Here is a 21,289-nt window from a genome sequence, read left to right as displayed (position 1 = left end):
AATTCCACCTACAATAGGTTCAGTGCTTTGACATGTCCTTCAACATGGAATGATAAATTCATGTCTTTCTCAAATTTTAGTTCATTGCAGCATGAGAAGTTTGAAAAGTTACTTTCACTAACTTGCTTCACAAAAATGTTTAGTTTTGCTTCAAAAGCTTTCCGTTCAGGGATACATATGATACATAAGCTTTCCTTTTCCCTGCAACCTTAGATTCAATATGTTCAGATGCTCTGTGATCTGAGATAAGAAAGCCAAATCAAAAATCCATCCAGGGTCAGAAAGTACTTGTTGACCATCTCCTTTCTCCTTGAGAAAGATTTCAACTTCATGATGAAGACTGAAAAAACATTTGAGGACTTTGCCTCTGCTAAGCCAACTGATTTCTTCATGGTACAATATGTCTCCATATTCTGCATCCATCTCTGAGAGAAAATTTTGAAACTGAAGATAGTAAGGCCATGATACCCGATGCAATTAATGCTGAATACAACAATATGCATCATGCTTCTCCTGTGGTCCTGGAGTGGGGCAGTCAGTACGCTCGGGTAGCTCCTCCTCCTCCTCTTGCGCATGGTCGGACAAACTTGCGATCCCACGGGGAGGGGCTCCCAGGCTCTTCAGTTTTTTCTGGCCCAGCTCAGCAGGAGTCACGGACCTCTTTTGCTCTACGGAGCAGCGATCCTGAATAGCCAGAGAAAGCTGAATGGAGGCGCGGGCTCACCGGGGAAAAAGGAAGGACGTGTTCCTCCCCCCCCCCATCACCTTCCAGCCACGAGCGAAAGCTGTGGAGGTGGGCTGCAGAGCCGGTGCTCCTAGAGCTCTAGGACCCGGCTACTGCTGAGGCTAGGAGAGAGGTGCACATAGACGCCGCAGCAAATGCGCATGCACACCACAGCAGCCATGAAAGAAGGAAAACCGGCAGGGCTCTGAAGCGGCGGAAGCCTCATTGTAAGCGCCTGAAGCGGTGAGTAGAATGACACCCCTGTGGAGAGTCAACCTGACCTCGAGGAAGCGGAGGGGGGGAAGCCTCGGCGAAGGAAGGTTGGAGTCGGAACTCACAGAGAGGCAGTCAAATGCTGGGAGATAGGGGACATTAGAGACGGCTGTTAGCTGCTCATTTTCCCTAAATGCACAAACGCTCTCACAGAACAGAGCGGATAGTCACCTAGCCCTGGGAACTATTGGTTTAATTTAAAAAAAAAAGCCTTACCATTGGTTCTAATACCTGCCCTCACTCGCTTTCACTTTGGGGAGGGAAGATTTTGGCAGGAAACATGGCGTCCAAAGCTGGCCCATTAGAAACAAAAGCATCTGAGCCTGAGCCTTGTGGCATGGAGTTCCCAGGCCCTGCATGCCCTACTCAAGGGGGAACCCAGGGAAGCTGTGACCCTGATTTAGCCAGCCCAGAAGCCAAAACAAATATTTTGTCATGGCTGCTAGCTGAGATTTAAAAAGGGCTTAATGAGGCAAGGAGAGACCTTAAGGGGCAGATGCAATCTCAAAACAAAGAACATTGCTCAGACAGCTCTAAGGGTAAAAGGCCTGCTAAAGATGCCGCCCAAACAAAGCCAAGAAAGAGAAGGTGGAGACCGGGTTGAAAAGGAATCCCAGTGACTTGGAGGAGTCCCAGTAGTGTTCAGAAACATCATACCAAACCTCAGTGAGTGAGGAGGGTAATCTGTCTGATGAGAGTCAGAAATGGGTCAGTGCAAACTAGCCTTTTTTATTAGAGGTATACTCCAATTGATTACAAAGGTGCTCAGGACACTGGAAATTTCTCACACAAGAACAGGCAAAGATGAGGCAGTAACTCTTTGCCCCCAAGGTCTGGAAAGGGCACTTCCAAAGGTAGGGCCCAAGCAGACTGGGGTGCCCCTCCCAGCCTTTTTTCATGACATTCTTAAAACAGAATGGGATAATCCTGCCAGGGTGGATTTGATTTAAATCAAATTGATATAAATCACGATGTAAATCACGATTTAAATCACTAGTCAGTAAGGCTTGATTTAAATCATAGTTTTCTACATAAAGACTAATTCTTGCTGGTATAACTTTAATATGCAAGTAGATGCCTGCCTTACCGATAGGTAAAGGAACTTCATTAAAGTATTCCCAAACTGGGTCTCTTTTACGGCCTGCTGCCATTATAGGTTTTTTCCTCCAAGGAAAGAATGTGATAAACCTCAGGTCATACACACAAAAGATCCAAAGACTTGTGCAGTATTGTGCTCAAAAAGTTTCACTTTCATTTTGTACTGCTTGCCCCTCCCTCCTCACACTTAGTTTCTTCTTGTGCAGATCTATTCCACTCCAAACAATCAGAAAAATATTGTTTCTATTCACTGAACTTCTTGAAACTTAGCACTGGAGGGGTTGATTCTGTCTTCATAGGTTTGTAGAACAATAGGATTAAGGTCTTTTTCTCAACTCTGTTCATGTTATAACATTTTTGCTGTGAAGAAGAGGCATGTGATCTCTGCTGAGCTGACACAAATTCCGTTTTGAGAACTGCAAAACTAAGCATCTGTGATAATATCTTGTAGGCAGAGAAACTGCCCAATAATCTTACAAAAACCTCTGGAAGAGCATGACATTGTGAATGGATTAATGGAATTTATTTACCAAAAAAATTAAACATATACAGCCTTATTCTACATAATTAAAAATTAATCTTTATTCCATGATGGAATAACCTTTGGATGGTAATATATTTTCCTCAAAAAGCATTTTATTTAAAAAAATCCGATTTAAATTTAAAAAATCCGATTTAAATAAAAAAAATCCGATTTTTTTGATTTTTTTTAAAAAATCATTGATTTTTATCCACCCTGAATCCTGCTAAGCCAAAGCTCTACCAATCAGTGTTTAACAATTTGTGCTCTCTGACACCTGAAGAGGCGGCACAGTTTAAACTGCCCACAGTGGACGATCCAGTAACTAGCCTGGCCACTATGTTGGTGTTACCTATGGCTGCGGAAGGCAGGCCAAAGGACCCCTCTGACAGAAAGATAGAGCAGCCATTATGCAAGAACTTTGAGGCATCAACAGCATTGTTGAGATCTTCAGCCACTGGCTCTTTGTTTGCCAGGGCAGCTTACACCTGGGCTTTGGACCTAGCTGCAGCAGGTAGAGAAGTCCCAAAGAAGATCAAAAATGAAGTTAAGAAAATAGCTCTGGCAGTGGCCTTCATGGCAGAAGCGACACTGAACTCATTTTAAATGTCTTCCAGAGCTATGGGGTTTAACGGTGGAGAGCCCATGACGCAGAGTGGTAAGCTGCAGTACTACAGTCCAAGCTCTGCTCACAGCCTGAGTTCGATCCTGGCGGAAGTGGGGTTCAGGTAGCCGGCTCAAGATTGACTCAGCCTTCCATCCTTCTGAGGTCGGTAAAATGAGTACCCAGTTAACGGCACGGCGAAACACATGGCTGAGAAACTGGGATGTGGCTCCCTCTGCTTGCAGCAAGGTGGCAGCAATACCCTTAAGGGTTCCAAATTCTTTGGTGAAGTCCTGGATAAATATCAGAAGTAGATGGCAGTCCAAAATGAGAGCTGATCACAGATCCTTTAGCTCAAAAAAAAAAGTCAACTTCCCGATCCAAAGAACAGAAGAAAGGTGGTCAAACGTGACTATCTGTACCTCCGAGCAACCAGGATCGATGGTCATCTACCGGATTTTGCTACTCATTGGAGGCAGAAGTTTTCGGACAGATGGGACTGGAAACAGTATCAAGGGGTTATTCCTTGGAATCCAGAACTTTACTGAAATGGCATTTTATCCAAGTATTCAAGAACCCATCACAACAAAGCACTTGAAGATAATAGAAACTATCAGTCACCTAATCAAGATAAGGACGATGGAACTGGTACCAACACAACACAGAAGACAGGGTGTATTCGGTCTTCTTTGTAGTTCCAAAAAGAACAGGGATGTCAGGACCATTCTGGATATAAAATGGTTGAACCTCAGCATAAGATCCAGGAAGTTCAAAATGGAGACCATGATGTCCACGACGGGGGCCATTCAGCAAGGAGACTTTCTAGCCTCCATAGATCTGTCCGAGGCCTATCTACACACCCCTATGAGACCGGTACACAGAAAATACATGCGATTTGCTTACAATGGCGAGCACTGTCAGTACAGGGTCATGCCTTTTGGTCTGAAGTCTTCGCCGGGGGTGTTCACAAAGTGTTGGTGACTCTGATGGCCTTCCTCAGAATCCAGGGCATAGCTTTGGCGCCCTGTCTGGATGACTTTCAATAAAGGCCTCATCCCTGGGAACAGCTCAGGAGGCAGTATCAATACTGATAAATTGCCTGGAGAGACATGGCTTCATCTTTAATTGCCAAAAGGGCATCCTCACCCCAACACAGAGGATAGTCCACTTGGGGGTGGTAGTGGACACGGTCATGGACAAGTCCTTTGTGTCCCTGGAGAGACAGCAGAAGATCACTGTTCTCATAAAGTTGATTCAAAACAACAGACTGGGGGAGGTGATGCAGCTGGCCAAACTACTAGGGATGATGGTATCTTGCCAAGATATACTCCAATGGTCACGTTTCCATCCGAGGCCATTGCAGAGGTTTCTTCAGAGACATACAGATTTGCAGAAGGTTTCCCGCTCAGAGAACCTCAGAGAATAACCATGACAACAGACGCGAGTCTGATGGGATGGGAAGCCCATACGAAGGACAGAGAGCCATTAAGAATGGCCTAAGGGAATTACGTTGTCTGAAGGGGAACCCCATCTTGGTACAAACAGACAATGTGACAGCCAAAGCTTATATAGACAAACAAGATGGCAGCAAGTCAAAGACCCTGAACAAAGAGGCGGAAGAACTCTGATGGGCGGAGACAAACCTAAAGTCTATACGAGTGGTTCACGTGGCTGGACGGCAGAACTCGACAGCGGAGTGGCTGAGTCGAAATAAAGTGGATCATGCCATGGATGCTGAACAAGCAGGTGTTTGCGCTGATATGCCAGAAGTTTGGCGAACCAGAAGTGGATCTGTTTGCGCCTGCATTAAACAGGCAAGTTCCAAAATTTCTTCTCAAGGCAAAGGAACAGGATGCAATGGAAATGGACACACTTGAAGACTGGCCACGGAATCTCCTATATGCCTTTCCACCAGTGAAAATAACACACAGAGTGATACAGAAGATAGTGGAACAAAGGTGGAAGGGATAATGGTGAACCCCCTTTTGGCCATGGAGACCATCATTCCAAGGCCTAAAGAGACTATCGCGCATGGATCCCTGAACGCTCCCTTGCAGGGAAGACCTTCTAACTCAAGGGAAGATTCAACATCCAAACCCGAAGTCCCTAAATTTGACTGCCTGGAAGTTGGGCCCAGCCAACTTAAGGACTTGGGTTATTCCAGCAGAGTGATTGCCATGATGCTAGCATCAAGAAAATGTTCCATGAACAAAAGCTATGATAGGACATTGCAAGTGTTTAAGGAATGGTGCGAAAATAGGGGAAAGGACCCTCTTACGGCATCCATGGAACCGGTCCTTCTGTTCCTGCAAGAGGGGCTAGACAAAGGACCTTAGTAATAGCACATTGAAAAGACAGGTGGTGGCAATTTATGCTATTAGGAGGTCATAGAGAGGGATGTCCCTTACCAAGCATCCTCACATTGAAGTGTCCCTAAGGGGGACTGTGTTCATTAATCCTCTGAAAATAGATGTATTTCCGACTTGGAACCTAAATATAGTTCTTAATTCACTAATTAATGAACCATTTGAGCCCATGGCAACATATTCCCTTAGAAAGTTGACCCTCAAGACGGTTTTCCTAGTGGGGTTAACCTCAACAAGACGGGTGTCAGAAATTGGGGCCCCATCAGTAAATCAGGAGTTACGTATTTTCCATCCTGACAAAGTTATGTTAAGGACAGAGCCTACCTTTATTCCAAAAGTCAACTCATCTTTCCATAGGGGGGAAGACTTAGTTCTGCCTTCCATCTGCACTAACTCGAAACATGGGAGGGAGAAACAGTGGCATAGGTTAGATGTGAGAAGAGCATTGAGCTATTATATAGAATTGACCAAGAACATACGCAAGGTGGAGAATATGTTCAATTCCTTTAGACAGAGTTCACTAGGCGGAAATATGACATCTTCTACTGTAAGTAGATGGATTAGGGAATGTATCAGATTAGTGTACAGATGCACTAAGTTGGTTCCACCAACTGGAATCACGGCCCATTCCCTGAAAGGAACAGCCGCTTCAGCAACATATAGATCCTTCCCATTGTTAGAGAAAGTCGGTAGAGCAGCGACGTGGAAGTCTGTTCACACGTTCACAAAACATTATAAGGTAGATCAGATAGCTTCGGCTGAAGCAGCCTTCGGGAGCAAAGTGCTACAGCACGTCCTGAAGGATTAAGATCTAGAATACCCACCCAAGGGTATACTGCTAGAGATATATCTCGAGTGTACTGACTGCCCCACTCCAGGACCACAGGAGAATGGAAGATTTATATTCACTTACCGTGAAGCTTCCTTTCTCAGTGGTCCAGGAGTGGAGTCCCTCCCTGTGAAGGTAAAATAGATAAATGAATAAATAAGGAAGAGGGAGAGAACATAGGGAAGCATTAGCTTCTATTTTTGTGGTTTTTTGGAATGGTTGCTGGTTTTTACAGTTGTTTCTTACCAGTTTTCTGAGTTATATGTGTTGAGTATACAGTGACTGGGACAGAAGGGGATTCTGGGGCTTGAAAAGGAACTGAAGAGCCTGGGAGCCCCTCCCCCTGGGATCGCAAGTTTGTCCAACCCTGCGCAAGAGGAGGAGGAGGAGCTACCTGAGCGTACTGACTGCCCCACTCCTGGACCACTGAGAAAGGAAGCTTCACAGTAAGTGAATATAAATCTTCCATTTCCCACTGAAGAATCTTACTGCACAAGGCTTGCTGATGAATCATGCAGTGAAATTGCATGGGAAGGGTACTATTTAATTTCAGTATATCTTCATTGATTCTTGCATCTATACCAGTTTTACTTCCCACCATTTTTCTTGCACCATCAGTTCTGATGCTTTTCAATTTATCCCCACTCAGACTAAGATTTTCTACTAATTCATACACCTTCAAGAATGTTTTCTGCAGTTGTAGTGCCTTTCAAACTCTGCAGTAATTCTGAAGCTGGAATCTATCCTCCTGATAGTAGTTGAGCAATGTCATTGCTCTCATCTAATGCCAAAGAAAAAAAATCAAAACTTTTTGCCTTGGCAGTCAGTGACATATGCAGCTCTTCTCTTCTGTATGCCTGGTGATTGTAGATGCCGATAAACTTACACAACTAACACAAGATACCTTATCAGGGCACAATTCCTCCATTACTTTAACCATGCACATTTGAACAAATTCACCACCAGTGAATGGCCTACCATTTTCAGTAATAAACACACTGCTTTGAGCTTTAAATCTACACATGCTAATACTTTGGGGGTCCTCCAAAAAAGGGGCAGATAGAGAGAAAGAGTGAATGAAAGGGCACTCTCCCACCTGGAGCAGAAGATAAGCCATTAAATTGGCTTCAAATGATATGCAGGGTGCACATACACATCACTGCCTGCCAGCCAAGCCTCAATCATGAGAAGCAAAATGGCAGCCAGGCAGAGAGGAACTTGGCTGGAGGAAGATGTGGGAAGGGGGATTCCATAAGCTTCCCTGCTAAGGAAGTACTCCTTCCTGCTCAACCCAAGGGGCCACTCACCAGCCCCTGCAGATGCATGAGAAGATTCCTAGCTGGAGTGGGTGGAGGAGGAGAGGCAGAAGTAAGCAAGGCAAAATGTCAGAGGAACCAGCTCTTGTTGAGGAAGGAATAATGATTTTGCCTACAGCAGCAACCTTACCAGTAACCTTGGAAGCCACTGGAAGAGCATTGATGTGGATCCTCTAGAAATATTCAGTATGAAAAACACTTTGTATCCTTTTTTTGTTGTTGCAGAAATACCAGCCCTTTTACTGTCCTTTCCCCATCTTTTTTGCAAAAGACATCTCCTGTACCTTTTCACACAGCTGCTTTATACACATATATAGCCTTCAGCATGGTGAGGCATGGAGAAGGGGAGTGCAAAAGCTGAGCAGGATGGGTAGCCCACAAAGCACCCAAAATGGCCAAAATGCTAGTATGGAGAATAAAACCAAGAGGAGGCTGGCAGAAGAAACCATGGAGACCAGAAGAAACAATGTTGCTATTGTATTTTTTGCAAGAAAGGGGCAGGAAGAAAAGCAATAAATAGGCAGTGCCTCTTGAAGCAGGAAGAATAGTGTGGGCCTGAGGGGAGAGTGCCTTTAGGGTGATAGCAGCAAACAGGCAGGTTGGAGGGCCGCACAGAAAGAGCTTGGGGGCTGCATGCAGCCCATGGGTCACAGGTTGGGGACCCCTGCTGTATGTAGATAAGTACTAGGTTGGCATATTGGATGTTAGTAAAAGTATATCATAGTATTGCCATCTTGAAAACTGGAATCCTTATTAAAATTGAAATTATTAGTTCTTGTCTTTAGAGTTTGGTAACTTCAATATCACTGCTGTTGGTCCTGCTAAACTCCAGAGGAGGACAGTGATTTTAATTTCATACTCCAGTGGCTACAGTTAGTGAAGGATGACTCTTTCAGATAAGGGGTTCACTTTGTAAATTGCCCATTGCCACTTCCTGTACGTGTGTCACTGAAAATAGCTTGGTTTCTGTAAACAAATGGCAGTAGCTTCAGCCCATAACCTTTGTGTATCCTCCCGCCAAGAGTGATAGAAAAACCTGAAATGACACTAGCAACCTTCAGACAAGCATGTTGTCATTGAGAACTGCTAATTAGATGGCATGCATCATACAAAGGAGAGACAAAGGAGTAATAGGCAGCTATTTGATATATGACCCATGCATCCAAGATTCAGTAGTAGTGGGATGTTTTTAAACCAAACATATGAGGAGATGTCTAGAGGATTACTCTTCAAGAGGAAAAAACAAGAAGAAGCAATCTTACTAAGGGCTCTGGAGCTGCAGCACTCTGTGGATATCATAGCTAAGTGGTTGCTACAAATTGTTTGATTTTTGTGATTCTATAATCTTGTTTTATAGTCTTATATTTATCAATTTTGGATTAGGTTAAGTGTTAACATTCAGAGCTCAGTTGTAGAAGATATTTAAACTTTTTTCTTTGCCTTGATTTTCTTTATCCTGAAACATTTTTAAGTGCTAATAAAACTTTTTTTAAATGTCATGTTAACCTGATAAAGGAAAGGCTTTTTTAACTGTACTATTCTTACCTGCACATTATTTGGAAGTAACATTCTGTTTGTAATTCTGTGATTATCCTCTTAAATCTTTGCTTTGAAACAAAACTAGTCCATGGTAGTCTGTGAAAACAGTTTTAAGGATTTAAAAGCCTAAATATATATTTGGTTTTATATTCTTAAATATAATACCTCATTATAATTTTAGTAAGCTTATGAATCTGGAGGGGTGAGTACAACATTATTTTTACTCTTAGTTTTATAAAGTTCAATCTAAGTGAATCAAAGTTAAAGAATCTTGCACTACTGCCTTTAGTGGAAGGTGAATTGCACTTGCCATAATACCTTATAATTATGATATTGAGTTACCAAATATCTCTATATATAATTTTAAAAAGCTATTAAGTATTCCTGTGAAATCTTGAGTTAAATTGTTAGGTACTTAATCTCTATTTACAGTTTTCTTTCACTCCTTTATATAGATATTTGTCATTTAATTATATTATTTATGTGCGATCTTTTTGCATGTTTTTATATAACTTATTTTTTAACCTAAGCTTACTGCTTCCTTTTGGTCCTGTTCTTGTGTGCAGTACTTTTTGTTTAATACATTGATAAATTACAAAATTAAATGACAAATAAAAAGTCAAAGCTCAGTAAATGTTAAAATAGAATGTCCTGGCATAAAAAACCCAGCCAAACTCATAAATGTTTGGATGGAAACTTTGTACCCATCTTCAGATTTTCAGGGCATACATTTCAGGGGCTACATCACAAACCTCAGCTTGGACCAGTTCATTGTCTTTCCTTTATGTACAGATACTATTGATGTGATTGGTTTTGTGCCTAAAATGAACCGTAGTCTTCAGGTACATATGTACTCTTTTCCCCTTGCATGAATTTACAAAACTGAAAGGAAAAAAAGCATACACAATATTAACGCTTTGTTACAATATTCATTTTTTTTGGCAACATAGAATGAGCTAACTGCTTCCTGTTCCTGTGATTTCTATTTCGGTTAAACAGTTGATTGCCACTTTTTTTATTTGAAAGATTGCTTCTTACTTTAAACAGTTATATTATGTGTTTTCCACAGGCCCATGAACGATCAGAGAGCTCAGAGGTGGCGTTTGTTACCCAGCTGGTGAAAAAGTTAATGATTATCATTGCACGGCCTGCGCGCCTGTTAGAATGCTTGGTAAGCAAATAGGACTTTCAAAATATACAGCAATAAAATGCTATAGAATCCAGGAATGTAAAGGCAAATCAGAAGGAATAAAAGAAAATCTGCTAAAAGGAACCTTGGAAGTTCTGTGAGAAGTGATTTGAATGTATCAATGAATACTTCTCAGCAGACTATCACGTAGGCCTTACCCCTCTTTTAGTTGTCGTTACAAACAAATAATGGATTTGCAGGGAGGCAAGATGGCGACCACAGCAGATGTCTGGTAGTTTTGCGCTCTCAAACTATTTAAAACTGTTTTAAAGTGCTGTTAGTAAGTTCCCCCAATGAATGAGAGAGTGATGGCAGCTGAAAGCTAAGAAGAAGAAACAAGGACGTTTTTTATTTTTGCCTTAGCTCGTTATATTATTTTTACCCTTGGCATGTCTGTGGAGACTTAATTGGATTGAAAGTTACAGAGCAGAGATGGGCATGAACTGAAATATGAACCAAATTTTTTCCCAAACCAGTCCGTGGTTCGCAAACCGATGGTTTGTCAGAGCCGATTTCTGACAATCCACGACGAACTTTAGGCCGGTTTGTTTGGTTCATTTTCCAGTTTGTCACTGCAGACAGTCTGCTGCTGATCAATCAGTTTTCTAGTCAACCGAGGATGGTGCACACTACTACTTCTGCTGTAGAAGTGTGCACCTGGCCACTTTACAGCTGATGAGAGGGGGGTTCCCAATCAGCTGAAAAAAGCTGCCGGCTTGAAAACAGCACCACTTTTCTTGCAAGGCAAGAAAAGTTGCTGCTTTCAAACACGCAGCTGAGGGGAGGGGCATCCCCCTCACATCACCTGAGGTCCTTTTCATACCAGAACTTTAAATGGTTTCAGTATCTTTTCTGCTTCGTATGTTTGCACGAGTTTGCTTACTCCCTGCTGGTGTTAAAAGCCAGGAAAGGGTTAAATTGCTGGTTTTCCCTTCCTCCTCTGGGGTATGCACACTCCATCTTTTTTTAAAGGCAAGAATGGGTTGTACCATTGCAACATTGTAACAGTACTGCACATTCCTTCCAGCTTTAAAAGCCAGGAAAAGATTACATAGTTGCTTTTCGCTTCCTCCCAGGCATCTTTCAGGCTTTGCCAGAGAGAGGGGAAAAAACCAAGTGTTTTGTACAGCTCTTTGGAAACAAAGTGGCAAGGAAGCTGGGAGGGGATGAAGCAGTAGCTTCCCTGCCACTCCGACATCTTGGATCACTCTTCCTCTTCGTTCAGGCTTGTTTTATAGTTCTATAGTTCTTGTATATAGTTAGTGTAGCTTAGTGTTAATATTTTGTTTAGTGGTTAGTTTTAGTGTTCGTTTAAAAAAAGAAGGAAGAGAGTATTCCTCAGGACTCTCCTTGTTGGATCGGCTATACCATCAGCTCGTTACAACTTCATTTTTTTTGCCTTACCCGTACTCATGTGCTTTAGCTCACTGAGAAAGAAATGGCAGACAAATCCCTCTTTAAAAAAATGTTCTGAATGTGGCACAAAGATGACGAAAGACAGATGACCACTCACTCTGTTTAGTATGCCTTGAGGAAGGACATATTGTGGAGAAATGCAATTTTTGTCAGCTCTTTACTCCCAAGGCAAGAGGGGATCACGCTTCCTGTCTGAAGGCAATGCTCTGGCAGAAAGCAATGACAAGCACCAGCAGCTAAGGTATCTGCCCCGGCAGAGCCCTCAACCAGAGCTGTATCCAAACCAACGCGGGAGTCAGCATCGAGATAGACCTCGAGAGGGTACGTGCCGGCAGATTCGACTGATTCTCATCGAAGTCGGCAACGGAAGCATTCCCAGTCTCGAGAAACTTCAGCTTCGGTCCATTCCATAGCGAGTGTGACTAGTTGAGAGTAATTCCCCTTTAACTGAAGGGGCTTTGGCAATCCCATTGATGACCAGAACCGAAATGTCCCCTTTGGACACGCTGCTGAAGAATTGGAAAGATAAATCCAACACAGGGAGAAAGCGAAGGATAAGACTCGGAGCTGTGCTAAGTCGGTTCTGGAGACGGCATCAGAACTACGCAAAGAGGAGATGTTTCGCCCTTGGAAGAGCTCTAATTCTAGCCCTCCTTCGTCAGGAGAAGATGACATAAGGGACAGGTATGCTCAGCTCCAGCCCTTTACAGTCATTGATCAAACCCAACAATTGTATCAACCTCCTCCATGGGGTCTTCCTTATCCACCGATACACTATCCCTATGATTGGGATATGTATCAGACATATGTTCCATCGGTGTCAAGCCAATCAGTTCCACCTAGGGCTTCACTCCATTCGGATCCGAGCTGGCATGAGCCAACACATACCATCACATTGGAACGGAGGTCAGATTCAGAATTCCCCGACCATTGATTTCAAGCTCTACTCGGAGCAGATGGTTCGCATGGCGAAGTCATTGAACATAGATGTGTCCAAGGTTCAGCAAAAGCCAACGGATACCATTCTCCAATATATCTATTCTGATACCCCGGATATCATTGCATTTCCAATGATTGAGAGGTTCATTGATACCATGGACAGTTTGTTTCAGAAACCAGCGTCGACTCCAGCAACTGTAAAGAAAGTGGAATTCTTATACAAAATTAAAGAAGACAAATGCCCCTACCTGTTCACGCACCCGCCAGCTTCTTCCGTGATCATTGAGGAGCTCCAAGCCAGGCACACACAGGGAGTCTCTCAACTCCTGCATACAGAGAGGGATGAAAATTAGATGCAATTGGCAGAAAGCTGTATTCTGGGTCTTCCCTGACAATTAAAATGGCAAACTATTTAGCTATCATGCACGGGTACCAGATCTTATGGAAGAAAATGGCTATGTTCATGGAGGCCTTGCCAGAGGACAACCCCCCCCCCCCGAGCTAAACTTATTTATGAAGGGACAATATTGTCAAAACAACAAATTAGTGCCAGTATGCACGTTTTGGATGCTTCAGCGAGAGGCTTAGGTACAGCAGTGGTAATGCGTAGACATGCTTAGATCTACAGTCCTGCCTCTGGAAATTCATGCAAAGATTGAAGACATGCCCTTTGAGGGCACTTCTCTATTTGCTGAGAAGACAGGCAAGTACCTGTCCAAAAAGAAGAAAGATAGACAGACAGACAGACAGACAGGGCATACGGTATTTTGCCAGCTACCAGTGCGGGACCTGTGTATAGGCGGTCAGGCAGACATGATTACCAACCGAGACGGGATTATCGCTCCTACCGATATCAACCATACAGACAACAGTATCCGTATAGAGCTCCTTATTCAAGTCAAAGCCAATCTAGGAAGAAGCAGACTGGACACTCTAAGTCCCCCCATCAGGGCCAGGCTCATAAAGAACAGCATCAGGCCTAGAAGGGCCAATTCTGACTAGTAGCCCATGGCCCGGTGGCCTTACACATGTTTCAGGATAGGTTGTTTCAGTTCTTTCAGACATGTCAGGAAATTACTTCAGATGTTTGGGTCCTGTCAATTATTAAAACAGGTTGTATTGTCGAAGGCTTTCACGGCCAGAGAATGATGGTTGTTGTGGATTTTCCGGGCTGTATTGTCGTGGTCTTGGCATTGTAGTTCCTGACATTTCGCCAGCAGCTGTGGCTGGCATCTTCAGAGGTGTAGCACCAAAAGACAGAGATCTCTCAGTGTCACAGTGTGGAAAAGATGTTGGCAGGTCATTTGTATCTACTCAGGAGGGGTGGGGTTGAGCTGAGTCATTCTGTAAGAGTTTCCCAGGGTGTGGAATGCTAATGGCGGGAGGCTTCACTGTATCCTGAGGAGGTTCTTTTGCATATGGATTGATGCTTGATGTGCTAATCTTCTCTGCAGGGCTATTGTCTGGTGTAGAGTGTTTTGTTAGCCTGGTGTTTTTCAGAACTGGAAACCATGCTCTGTTCATTCTTAAAGTTTCTTCTTTCCTGTTGAAGTTTTGCTTATGTTTGTGAATTTCAATGGCTTCCCTGTGCAGTCTGACAAAGTAGTTGGAAGTGTTGTCCAGTATTTTGGTGTCCTGGAATAAGATACTGTGCCCTGTTTGAGTTAGGCTATGTTCAGCCACTGCTGATTTTTCAGGTTGTCCAAGTCTGCAGTGTCTTTCATGTTCTTTTATTCTTGTCTGGATGCTACGCTTTGTGGTCCCGATGTAAACTTGTCCACAGCTGCAGGGTATACGGTATACTCCTGCAGAGGTGAGGGGGTCTCTACTGTCTTTTGCTGATCGTAGCATCTGTTGTATTTTTCGGGTGGGTCTGAATACTGCTTGAAGGTTATGCTTTTTCATAAGCTTTCCCATCTGATCAGCAATTCCTTTGATATATGGCAAAAGCGTAGCATCCATCATCTTGAGGACATGTGAGGCGTTAGAACTAGGGATCAGTAGGAAGAAATCAGAGCTGGTTCCTAGCCGTACCATGGCATTTATAGGGGCGTTGTTCAACTCGGGGTCCAATAAGACACACTTACCTCAGGAAAGACTTACCCATTTGGTTAATTTGGTCCAGCGTTTTCAGGCCAATAGATTCCAGTCGGCTCAATCCATACAGGTCTTTTTAGGTTTAATGGCCTCAACCACAGCCATAGTCCCTTTGGCACGCCTAAAGATGAGAACATTACAGTTGTAGTTTGTTAAACGTTTTCACCCTGGGATTCAGTCCCCTCACATTAAATTTTCCATACCTAGAAGACCATGATAATTTATCTAAGGGTGTACCTTTTGGCATACATTGTCATGAGACCACCATTGCAACAGATGCCTCCTTGGAGGGCTGGGGAAGTCATTGGGAAGATATATCAGTTAATGGGGTTTGGTCGGAAGAGGAAAAGAACAATCACATTCATTTCTTGAAATTACAGGCAGTTGATTATACTCTTACCTCTTTGGCAGATATGCTTCCAAACAAACAGGTACAGGTCCTATCGGACAATACAACTACGGTGTATTATATAAACAAACAGGGTGGGACCGCTTCAAGGAAGCTTTGCGAAGAAGCTATTCATCTCTGGGAATAGGAACATCACATCATGAATAGGTCTTGACAGACAAATATGTGTTGCCCCCTTTTCAAAAACGGGGGTTCCCACAAGTCAATGTGTTTGCCCTGGAGGAGAACAAGAAAGCCCCCAAGTACCGTTACAGGGGAGGGAAGGGAGAGGGTTTCCTAGGGGATGCTTTCCAGATACATTGGACAGGGGACTTCTTTTTTGCATTACCTTCCATTCTGTTAATCTACAAGGTGATCTGCAAGATACAGGCAGAGTGAACCAGATGTATACTGATAGCGCCGTTCTGGCTGTGTTTGCATTGGTTTCACACGCTGTAGTGCATGGCCAAGGGGCGTTATTTCCACTTCCATTAGCACCGGACTTACTCATATACAGACATACTCAACACCACAGTCTGGACAAATTACACCTAACTGTGTGGTTCCTAAAGTAGAAGGCCTCCAGTTTTCGGGGCAGTGGCTAATATTTTGCTTAATGCCCGCCAGTTGTCTACCAGACAATCATATGAATACAAATGAAATAAGTTTACCAGGTGAGCAAGTTTGAGAGGCATATGTCCAGAAACCTGCCCCTATAAGAGATTTTTTAGTATTTAGTGGCTTTACAAACATTGGGACTGGCCTCTTCATCAGTAAAGGTCCACTTGGCTGCCATATTGGCCTTCCACAAGGGGATTGACGGAAAGACAGTGTTCTCTCACTACTTGTCGAAACTATTTCTAAAGGTGTATTGTCGAAGGCTTTCATGGCCGGAGAATGATGGTTGTTGTGGATTTTCCGGGCTGTATAGCCATGGTCTTGGCATTGTAGTTCCTGACGTTTCGCCGGCAGCTGTGACTGTAGTTCCTGATGTTTCACCAGCAGCTGTGACTGGCATCTTCAGAGGTGTTGCTCTGAGAGATCTCTGTCTTTTGGTGCTACACCTCTGAAGATGCCAGTCACAGCTGCTGGCGAAACGTCAGGAACTACAATGCCAAGACCACGGCTATACAGCCCAGAAAATCCACAACAACCATATTTCTAAAGGGTTTGTTTAATTTATATCTGCTGAGAGTCCCATTGGTTCCCCAGTGGTCTTTTTCCCTAGTGCTGGCCAAATTGATTTTGAAACTGTCTGAACCCCTGGCAACTTGTCCCTTGTCATTATCTACAAAAGTGGCCTTTTTGCTAGCAATCACATCAGCCAAGAGAGTGGAGGAACTTAGGGCATTCAGTGTGGATCCCCCCTTTCTCTAGATATACCCAGACAGAGTGGTGATGCGAACTAGCCTTCAGTTTCTGCCCAAAATAGTCTTCAGGTTCCATGTCTCACAGGTGATAACAATTCCTGTATTTTTTTCCAAACTCCACCACTCCTCAAGAGCTTACTCTACATGCTTCAGATGTTCGACAGGCTATCCTGTTTTACAAGGACAAGACTCAAGCTTTTTGTAAGGAGTCAGCATTTTTTGTGTACTATTCTGGTCCTAATGAGGGAAAAGCTGCATCTTCGCAAATGATTTCTAGGTGGGCGGTGTCAGCAATAAGACAATGTTATAGAGCTGCCAACGTACCCTGCCCATTTACTCTTTGGGCTCACTCCACACGGGCTCAAGCAACGTCAGCTGCTTTTCGTCGATGGGTTCCAATTGGAGACATTTGTCGGGCTGCGACTTGGTCATCCGGTGAAACATTTATGAAACATTATGCAGTAATGTCAATTCTTGTAAGGAGGCAGCTGTGGGAGAAGCAGTTCTTCAATCCCTGATCGTCTGAGAGTTCAACCCACCACCGGGTGAATAGCTTCCTATTCTCCCAGTGTGGGACTGCACTGAAGACTGTAGATGAAAACAGGGTTGCACTTACCTGTAACTGTTGTTCATCTAGGTCTTTGTGCAGGCATACATTTCCCCCCCTCCTGCCCCACTGCTGAACTCTCGTACATGATTGAGGGTTGCGGTGGCACAGGAGAACTGGGGAAAGAAGGGGACAACTTCCGCGATCACGTGGTGTTTGGGCGTGAAAAACTGGCTCGGGATGGCTGCAGGGGAGGTCGCCCCCCCCCCCTTAATAGCCTAAAAGCTAGAAAAGATCATGTTCCAAGCGACTGGTAAGCGCAAGTGCAGTTCCCAATGTGTGCCTGCACGAATACCTAGATGAACAACAGTTACAGGTAAATGCAACCCTGTTTTTCATTCATCCCTCAGTACGGGTCTCTCAGCGAGTTTCTCACCCATCACTCCCTTTCTGCATTGCTGTTGTCTGTGTGGAGTTTCTAAAGAGTTGTTAATCTGGCTGTGATGTCATTCCTTCACTGGTGGTTGCAGTTTCTGTAACTTGCACTGGGTTTTTCAGTTTGCTAATTTTTTTCCTCACTTTGTCACAAGTTTTGGTAGGGGTGCTTTTGGCATTGGGCATAGATCCTTTTGTGGGTAAACAAGGCCTCTGAGCCTACTTTCCCCATAATTGGGGATCCCTGTAATAGATCTTGGGGGCAATGCACAACAGGGACATGCCCCATTGGGGGCTTTGGGGGCATGCTCACTCCCAGGTGGCAGGGGATCCATACAGGCCCATGGGGAGTACCACTTACAGTCATCCTATGGTGCCCAATCTCAGGAGATGGGCTGAAGATGTGAAGGGATCATTGACTGGCAAGCAGGTCAGCCAGTGCTTGGATCCTCGCCCTATGCAGTGCCAAGTCTCTGTAAGCTATAAACCAATAAAGTTGCGGCCTTTCTAATTCCGACAAGTTGTCTTGTTTTTTTCTGTCACCTTGCCCTTGTCCCTCGTTTTTTTTATTCTGGGCCTGCAAATACCCATTGAAGGTTTGGGTGATAAAATTACTTTATTCTCTTTTCGTGTCATTTTACTTTAGGAGTTTGATCCAGAAGAGTTCTACCATTTGCTAGAAGCTGCTGAAGGCCATGCCAGGGAAGGGGAAGGAATTAAATGTGACATCCCTCGTTATATTATATGCCAGCTGGGCCTTACCCGGGATCCCCTGGAGGGTGAGGACTTTTACTTTGTATTCTTATGGTATAGAAGGTAACAAATGCCATTTTTAGTGCTATCATATGTTTGCAGGTGAAATTTTTAATAAGGGAGGGGAAATGCTTTCTTAGAAATGTATGTGCATTGTGAGTTTATACTGAGAGTAGCAGTTGACACTGTGTACCCACAGTGTTTTTATTTTATTTACATGCTAACTTCATAACATAGGAAATGGCCCCATATGGCAGATCCTCAGTTGACAGAAAAAATATACAGCATCCAGTGCTCTCAACATTTCAAGTGCACAATGACTTTGCTGGTTCCTATTTACTTAACCTCTTAGAGAAAGTACTGACATTTTTATTCTTTTTCCTGGCTCTTTACTCCCACATTGATTTAAATCTGAAAAAAATGCCTACATGGTAATTTTAATTTATCTAAATGATCTGAGAAACATTCCAAAATTTAATTTTTGATTAAAAAATCAAAGTTTTGACAAGTGGAAGAACGGTTTACGTTGACCTAAGTAGAAAGGTGCAATAAATTTGTACTGAAATTACCACAAGATCAACCATCCCTATCCTTTAGAATAATTTTCATCTTTTTGCCTTTGGAATCTTAGGGAAGCTTCACACATTTATGTGAACCCAGTCCTCTTCCCCTGTCTGTCCATAGCTTTCCATTTAAGACTCACCTATATTTTGCACTATTATTCATTTATAATATTTCTGATTGTGTGTAATAACGGGAAAGTAACAAGAAATGAGCCTTTGTTTATACTTATATTGCAAAGTGTTAATTACAAAGTATTAATTGTAAAATTTTAAATTTACCTGCATTGGCTGCCTCCTTAGCTACATTTTTAATATAGTTAAACCGTAATTATATAAAATTGACTGTCACCTGCCATACTTGGATAATTTTTAATACTGAAAATATGAATGCATTGTGATGTCATATTTAATTGGTGTGATAAGACTCTGAATTTTATCTTATAAAAGTATATTCCCAGTTGTACATAGCACATGGAAACTGTAATAAATCTGATAAACAGGTTTCTTTTACAGAGCAATGGATACCATGTCCCCAAGCAATGAATTATTTTAACACAACAGTAGTCACATTTCTTTGCAATAATATCCTTATGAAGAACTGCAAGGAGACTGTCCATATTGAAAACTATGTTCCTTAACCCAAGATTAATGTGTTGGATCAGGGGCATTCCAGAATCATTTCTGCAATGCACAGACCTCTGATAGCATTACTGTTTTGGTGAAGGAATTCTGCTATGAAAAATCTTACAAGCTCCCCTTTTCCCCCATCTCTTCACTTTGCTTATCAGCCTCCTGTGAAAAAACTGTACCATCCTAATTCTTTTGTGCATGAAAAGCTGTGGAATTTACAGAAGGCCTTTAAGTGGCTGAGTGTCTTGAGCGAATTATTAATGAAGTATCATAGATTGTATAGTATTATTTCCCATGAGTGTGTAAGGTAACTACAAGATGTGCTGCTTTTCCCTCCCTAGAAATGGCCCAGTTGAATAGCTATGATAGTCCAGATACTCCAGAGACAGATGATTCTGCTGAGGTAAAGGTACTGATTTATAGCATTAATATCATAATAAAAAAGTAGATCTGTAATAGCTGTTTCACATTTCTCACTTAAGTACAAATTGAATAGTTAAAATCACTAAAACTGAATAACATTCTGACAAATTGAAGTATTTCTGTGTACCTATGAATACACTAGGTTTTAGAGAGAGAGAAAATCTGAATCTTGGATTTCTTTTCCAATAATGACATTGTAAACCTGTATAAATAGTCAAGTATACTTGTACTACTAAATATTTAGAAGAAGAATAAATTGGTTAAGTTTATTTCATGTTTGGACATCTTGGTAGGGAAGACCATTGCTATGTGTGAAAAGGAAAAAATACATTGTTAACCTAATTGCAAAGTTAAATTTATCCTCCTCTAGCATACATGTTTGCTTTAGAAACTAGGTAGAATTCAATTCAAGAAGAGTGTACTTCTAAAAATTACAATAAAATAATATATCTATCCAAAGACTATTTAAAGCATAATAATTGATGTCGAGGAACTTGTGTAGTTAAAATGTTTTAAAATATAAAAATAATTATGTTAAAGGGCAAACATGTTTCTGGTATTTTCAGAATCGTGGAGCCCATGTGCAAGCAAAGAAAACTCCTTCTGAAGAGGAATTTGAAACCATTAAGCTAATCAGCAATGGGGCTTATGGGTAAGAAAATGAAAATTTGTCCAGCTATTTTTTAAAATTCATTTGCAACCTAATGAAGGTCGGAATAATTCATATCTTCCAAAATATCTTGATTGAGTTTTTATCAGATGTCATTGTGTGTCGCAGTATATTTTTGCCTATTCTGCTGCTTTGTGTTCACTAGGGTGAAAATTAAAATAATAAATATTTAAGTGTGAAAGTTACAGAGATTACTAAATTGAAAAGAAGCCATATATAGCAGGTCTTTAAGGCTTTAAAGATTTAATGTGTGTGTTTATACTGTAAGCAGCATCTCTTTCTAAGATTCTGGAAGTTAATTGGGCCAGTTCTACCTTTTTAATGCTGTGCTGATGTATATTATCCATCTGCTGGTGAAATATAATGCTATAAGACTTTCAGAGAAATGTAAGTAGCCATGATTAAATAAAAGAAAATAAATGGAAAATGTTAATATACATGGAATTTCATGGAAATAACTTACTAAATTTGTTTTAGTAAAGAAATCCTACTGATTTATCACCTGTTCAGCATTCTAGCTTGTATTGAGTTGGATAGAAATTTTGCAATGTCTGAAGAAAGTATTTAGTTGAACTAGTGATTAACTAGAATGATATATTT

General features: G+C 42.3%; 1 protein-coding gene across 1 annotated transcript in view; it reads left to right on the top strand.

Moving 5' to 3' along the window:
• The window catches only part of MAST2 (microtubule associated serine/threonine kinase 2), a 422,441-nt gene that overhangs the window by 314,839 nt on the left and 86,313 nt on the right, over positions 1 to 21,289 (top strand). Inside the window, exons 12-15 of the mRNA XM_054979860.1 lie at positions 10,339 to 10,440; positions 18,297 to 18,429; positions 19,938 to 20,005; positions 20,586 to 20,671. Coding sequence (XP_054835835.1) covers positions 10,339 to 10,440; positions 18,297 to 18,429; positions 19,938 to 20,005; positions 20,586 to 20,671 — 389 coding nt within the window. The remainder of the gene's footprint in view (positions 1 to 10,338; positions 10,441 to 18,296; positions 18,430 to 19,937; positions 20,006 to 20,585; positions 20,672 to 21,289) is intronic.

This window comes from Eublepharis macularius, chromosome 5, assembly GCF_028583425.1.
Source record: "Eublepharis macularius isolate TG4126 chromosome 5, MPM_Emac_v1.0, whole genome shotgun sequence".
In the NCBI taxonomy this organism is placed as follows: domain Eukaryota; kingdom Metazoa; phylum Chordata; class Lepidosauria; order Squamata; family Eublepharidae; genus Eublepharis; species Eublepharis macularius.
Note: the sequence above shows the minus strand (reverse complement) of the source record. Positions and strands in the feature narration are given on the sequence as shown.